The sequence below is a fragment of the Echinops telfairi genome, unplaced genomic scaffold (genome assembly GCF_000313985.2).
Source record: "Echinops telfairi isolate 266 unplaced genomic scaffold, ASM31398v2 ScPeMD7_2;HRSCAF=8, whole genome shotgun sequence".
Lineage (NCBI taxonomy): Eukaryota > Metazoa > Chordata > Mammalia > Afrosoricida > Tenrecidae > Echinops > Echinops telfairi.
Window position 1 is genome coordinate 5,297,911 of NW_022103898.1, and position 6,074 is coordinate 5,303,984.

The 6,074-nt window shown below is 55.3% G+C and overlaps 1 protein-coding gene across 1 annotated transcript in view; it reads right to left on the reverse strand.

The window, feature by feature from the left end:
* UPK3A (uroplakin 3A) overlaps positions 1 to 5,451 on the reverse strand; it is a 23,926-nt gene extending 18,475 nt beyond the window's left edge. The window contains exons 1-4 of the mRNA XM_004700639.2: positions 5,382 to 5,451; positions 4,411 to 4,566; positions 1,834 to 2,113; positions 398 to 480 (exon numbers count right to left, since the gene is read on the reverse strand). Coding sequence (XP_004700696.1) covers positions 398 to 480; positions 1,834 to 2,113; positions 4,411 to 4,566; positions 5,382 to 5,433 — 571 coding nt within the window. The 5' untranslated portion in view covers positions 5,434 to 5,451. The remainder of the gene's footprint in view (positions 1 to 397; positions 481 to 1,833; positions 2,114 to 4,410; positions 4,567 to 5,381) is intronic.
* Positions 5,452 to 6,074: the final 623 nt, after the last annotated feature.

Below are 6,074 nucleotides of genomic sequence, written 5' to 3' on the forward strand. Positions count from 1 at the left end.
CCCTTATCACCTCTGGTCCCCATTCTGTGGTGGCCTTTTCTACAGGAGGACTTGGTGCTGCTGGGTGTTTGGAGAGGTTACAATGGCAGTGGATTGGTCGGGTGACAGTGTTCCCTAAAGAATGGAAGGCCCAGTGGGCTTGGACTCCAGGTCTCCCACCTGCTCTGGAGAGCGCCTGGATCCTCAGGAAAGAGAGGGCGGGAGGGAGAAAGGCGCTCTGGGCTGAGCTGTTTCCAGGTGCGTTTGATGTGGGGGCCCAGTGGGCTGAGGGTTTTGTTGGGGAGACTTCCATGCCTGACTTTGTGAGTCTTTGTCCCCATGTCGTCTGCACCACCTCTGTCTTCACCAGTTCCTCTGCTGGTGCCCCCACCCTGCCCTCCTCTCCCCAGACACTTACGCCGGCTGGTACGGATGGGGTCCGACCAGAGGGTCTGGTCCTGTACCAAGCCTGTGGACATATTGACCAGGACGTACTTGAACCTGGAAGGGGACAGAGTGGGGGTGACTTCTGCCCTGCGCCCCAGCTGGAGGAATGGGGGGGGCGGGGCAGGTGGTACCATCAGGGTGATGCTGGACCTCAGCATGGCTGCTGCACATGGTTGACCACCTGGACCCTTTCCCCAGCCTAGACCCCTCCTCACCCAGGAAGCCTTCAGAACCAGGGCCCGCCGCTCCCCTCTCCCCTCGGAGCCCCTGTACCCCCATCATATATTTAGCCTGGGGAGGACAGTGTCTGCTTGTTGAGTATTAATACTTTTGTTCTCCTAGCATTTTTACCTTCCACCTTACCCAGACAGAGAGGCTCTGGGGATCCACAAGTTACCAATTGGGCTGCTCACCGCAAGGGCAGCAGTTCAAATCCATGCTCTGCCCCATGGGAGAAAGATGAGGCTGTCTGCTCCTATACAGATTTAGTCTTGGAAACCCCAGGGAGCAGTTCTACTCTGTCCTATAGGAGGGCTGAGTTGGAATCGACTCGATGGGAGTGGGTTCGGTGGGTTGGCTTTCATTCCACGCCAAATGCTTGGTAGCATAATGAGGACCTGAACAACAACACAGAAATAATATCCTTCCCACTCCCGCTGCCCCTGGACAAGGATTACACTCTAAATGCAGGAAACTCAAACACCTGAGCCTGGGCCTCCCAGGTTGCCATGGCGGCACAGTGAGTTATGAATTGTGCTGCTACCTGGAAGGTCAGCAGTCTGAAACCGCCAGCCGCTCCGAGGGAGAAAGATGAGGCTTTCTACTCCTGTAAAGAGTTACTGTCTTGGAAGCCCACAGAGGCAGCTCTACCCTGCCCTATCTGGTCATTATGAATCAGAATTGACTCGGTGGCAGTGAGTTAGCGGGTTTATGTTTTTTAGTCTTCACGGGAAGCAGATTGCCTCATCTTTCTCTTGCAGGGAGGCTGGTGGGTTTGAACCACTAACCCTTCAGCTAGCAGTTGAGTGCTTAAGTACTATGGCAACAGGACTCCTTAATGCAGTGTGATTCCTCACAGAGGAAAACCTCAGGAACTATGTGTGGAGATGAATTGGCCGCTGAGGTGGGGGTGGGGAACAACAGGGAGTGCGGGAGTGGGGAAGACAGTCCTCAGGGCTTCAGCTCAGGGGCCTGCCCCTCTTTGGAACAGTCACCTTTCTCTAAAGTGAAGGGTTTGCCTGGGGGACAGAGACACATATGGTGAGACTACATCACCGCCAGGGCCCCAGGCAATGAAAATGGGCCTCCTTGTCCCCAACTGGTTCAACCTTTCAAGGTGGCAATGACAGAGCATTACAGTAGCTCAGGTGCCCACTCCAGGCTGCCCTCACAGCTGTTCAGACCCACCTGTATTCTGTAGCCGCCGACAGGGGTGGGTTGCAGAGGCCCTGGAAGTTGGGGTCCAATAAGCAGGTGCGGTTGCCACCCACCCTGACCAGGTACGCATTCAGGATCTCCGAGGCCTGAGACACATCCCCGATGGCTTCCAGGCTGGGCAGATCACCGCAGGGCTGCAGGTCAAAAGCCGCAGCCTTGTAGGGGCCTGTCCGCCCGCCCTCCGTTTGCCTGAACGTGGCGCTCAGGGGGACACCGCTGCCATCCTGCACAGAGACGTTCCCGGAGCTGGCTGCAAGGGCAATGCGGAAGTGAGGTCCTGGCTGCCTCAGTAAGGAGCCACTCCCTCGGTCTGTCTTCACACACTCCCTAACCCTAATAGAGAAACCAAGCCTCAACTTTACATGGAGGGCCGGAGTCTATGACTAGTTGAAGCAATGCTGCAAGAGAAGAATGAAGTAGGAGGACTCACATGTCCTGATTTGAAAGCATACCGTAGCCCTGGTGGCATAGTGGATTGCTAAGCACAAGGTCAGCAGTTCAAAACCACCAGCTGTTCTTTGGGAGAAAGATGAGGTTGTCTACTCCTGGAAAGACTTACAGGCTTAGAAACCTATCAGAATGGTTTTATTCTGTTCCATAGGGTCGCTTAGAGCTGAAGTGGACTGAATGACAGTGAGCTGGTTTGTACAGCCACAGTGAGCAAAGCAGGCTGCCACTGGTATAACCATAGACACACAGAACTATGGAATAGAATGGAGAGTCCAGACATAAACCCACACATACCTGGTCAACCGATTTTCCACAAGGGTCTTAAGTCCATTTGGTGGGGGAAAGAAGAAGCTGCCCAATAACTAGTGCTGGGGAAATTGGATTTCCGCATGCAGAAAAACAAAATGGGACCCCTGCCTCACACCATACACAAAAACCAAATACAAAATGATTTAGGACTTACCTAACGAGAGAATAAAAGGCAAATGATAGAGAGCGAAGTTTACTAGTGGTTACCAGGAGCAAGGGGAAAGATGGGCGTGGTGATGGCACTGATTTAAGGGTGCTGTTGTGAGATGCCATTGAGTCAGCTCCAACCCATAACAACCCTCTGCACAACAAAACGGAAAAATACGCGGTCCTGTGCCATCCTCACACTGTTCCTATGCCTGAGCTCATCAATGCAGCCACTGTGCCCATCCATCTCCACCTCCTTCACTGCCACTCCACTCTACCAAGCATGATGTCCGTTTCCAGGCCTCTGTCAGGGCTCTCCTGACAACACGTCCAACGTGTGTAAGACAAAGTCTCGCCATCCTTCTTTTTAAATATTGATGGTGACTCTTCCCTCTGACTCATTATTTGTACATCTATCTTATTATTATTTTAACCTTACCACTATTTTGTTTTCTGATTTTTATCACTTCTGTTGGGTTTCCCAATCTGTGAAGCTCAGGGGTAGATACATAGAGATAATAACTGATGAAAGGGTTTATAGGGGATGTAGGGATGGGGGGGTGGAAGATAGGGAGGGTGAGGGGATTTTGTGAGGAAACAATGAATGCATGAGTGGGGAGAGAGGACTGGAACTGATTGTGGTTACACAACTCATTTTAAAGGCGATTTAGCCGTACTTCTTTTCAAGGTCCAGTTGTGCACAGGGATTGCCATTGCAAACACTGATCTGGGACCACCTGGGAAAGGACTTGAGTTGCAGGACCACCTGAGAGATCTGGATTCAAATTCCAGCTCTGGGAGTCCCCGTGAGGTAGTCTAGGCCTCGGGGCCCTGATGCCCGTCTCTGCAATTGGGATCGTGCTCAGCTGCTAACCCAACGGATAGAGGCTCCAGTCCACCCAGGGGCACCTCGGAATAAAGGCCTGGTGATCTATTTCCAAGAACACAGTCGCTGGACATCCTATGGACGAGGTTCTGCTCTGACACAGGTGGGGGTCCTCTTGGGCCAGAGTTGATGTAACATCAGCTTGTTAATAGTTATAAGCCCCTTAAAACTCAAAAACTCACTGCCATCAAGTCGATGCTGACTCTTGGTGACCCTATAGGACAGCTTAGAACTGCCCCCGTGAGTTTCCAAGACTGTAATTCTTTAAAGGAGTAGGAAACTTCATCTATCTCCCATGGAGCAGTGGGTGGCTTCAAACTGCTGGCCTTGCAGTCAGCAACCCAATGCATACCTTCGGTGCCACCAGACCTTCCCACTTGCAGTGTGGTTACAAATATTATCCCTAAGGCTGTGAGTAAGAATTGACTTGCTGGCAGCTAACGACAAAACAGGCGCTATTATCTTCACCAAGAGATGCCCCTCCAGGGCAGGACAGGTGTGTGGCCCTAGCACTTGGCCCAGGGCTATGGCAGATCAGCCACTGGTGTGTGCTGGTGTGCTGAGAGGGGTCTGCACCTGCAGGTGTAGGGCATCCCCTTCCCACCCCCATCCCTCCCTGCCTCCTTCCCTGTGGACAGGAGCAGCCCCTGGCCAAGAGATGGATGGTACCATCTGTACCCCAAGGCCCCTCTGCCCATTCACACTGCCCACGTGGCTGTGGGCAGGCAGTTCTTGAGCACCTGCTGGCTCCTTACCTGACTCGGCCAGGACATACAGGTAGACCTCGTAGTTACCAACCAGGGCGGCAGAGCTGTCAAACATGCAGAGTGGCTTCTCCAGGGCCACGGTGGTGAGCGTGGGGTTGTTGGTGGCAAAAGTCACACTGGCCAGCTGGGGCTGGAGGTCCACGGCTGGAGGGGGCAATGAGGATGGGTGCTGAGAGCCTGGCGGAAACGTACACCCTCACAGGCACGTCTGCCCAGGCAAACGCCAGCATGGCGGTGTGCTGTTCTTGAGCTCCTGCTGTATCCCAGGCACAGGGGACACCTTGGGAGCTGGTCTCAGGGGGAAGCAGTAGCCCTAAGCCACCCAACTATCTGCTAGAAAGGGGTCAGGCCAGCCCAGCTGCTCCCATCCACACCCCTACCTCAAAGCACCTCTGCCCCCATCAGCCCAGCCATGCCATCCCCCACCCTCTTCACCTGAACCCTACTCAAGGCCCCATGACCCGCCCACGGCCCCTAAGCTGTGATCGACTCCCTCACTGTACCATGCCTGCTCTGGCCACTGCCCTCTGGGCCTGGACCTCTCTGAAGCGACAGTGAAGTCCAGCCTCACTCTCTGCAAGTCCCTTTGCCACCTGCTCTGGATCCGCGCGCACACATTGACGCCAGGCGGTCCGTGCAGGTGGCCCCTGCTCCCTCTCCAGCCTAGGCCCATCTGCTATGCCGCAGTCCTTGCCTGTGCCCTCCCAGCGCCTGTCACAGGACTGCTGCCCACGGGCGGTGGAGAAACACAATGACCGTTTGCTATTCTTGTTCTTATTGTCACTATTATTAATACCGATCCCTGCGTGTGCAGCACCTGCACAGGACCTGGTGGCTGTCTACCCCTGGAGCGAATAAAGTCTACAATGACGCTCATCCTTATCCCCGCTCCCTGGGTTTCCCGGAGGGGTCGGGGTCCAGGCAGCCCGGGTAGGGCGCCCTCCTCGCATCCTGCGTACCTGAGCCGAGCTGCAGGCAGCCGAGGGACAGCAGGACCCCAAGCGCACGCATCGCCCCGATGACCAGCCGCCGCTAGTCCAGGCTCGGGCTCCGCGGCTCTCCGCCGCGCCCCGCCTGCACTGGGCCCTCGGCGCCCCGCCCCGCCCCAACCGCGCCAGCCAATCCGCCGCCTCCGCGCGGGCTATTTGCATAGACCCCGCCCTGTCCGCCCGGGCTTCTACGTGTTTCAGTCTGGGCTGGCCGCTGGGACTCGCTGGTCTGGAGGGCGCTCTTGTGTCTGCGCGAGGAAGGTGTGCCCTTACTGGAGCGCCTACTGCGTGCTAGTTAAGGCCAGGCAACACTTGCATGATGTGTCTAACTGCTGGGATCTGCGGGCACACTGTGCCCTCTGCGAGGCTTGGCTTCAAAGTATGAGTGGCCTTAAAGGCGCCCGACTCCTGGTGCACAATCCCCATTGACCGGTCTTCAAGGTTTTGAAGTAGATCACCAGGTAACTTTTCTCCTAGTCATCTCAGTGTGGGTGGGGAACAAAACCAAGCAAACTTGCCCTCGAGTTCATTTCAACTCCGTCTCACTCCCATCGAATCACGGCGACCCCACAGGGCAGAGCTTAACCAAGCGCCCAGACTGTCTGATCCGTCTCCCCAGGGGTGGCTGGAGGTTTCAAACTGCTGACCTCGAGGTTCAAAGCC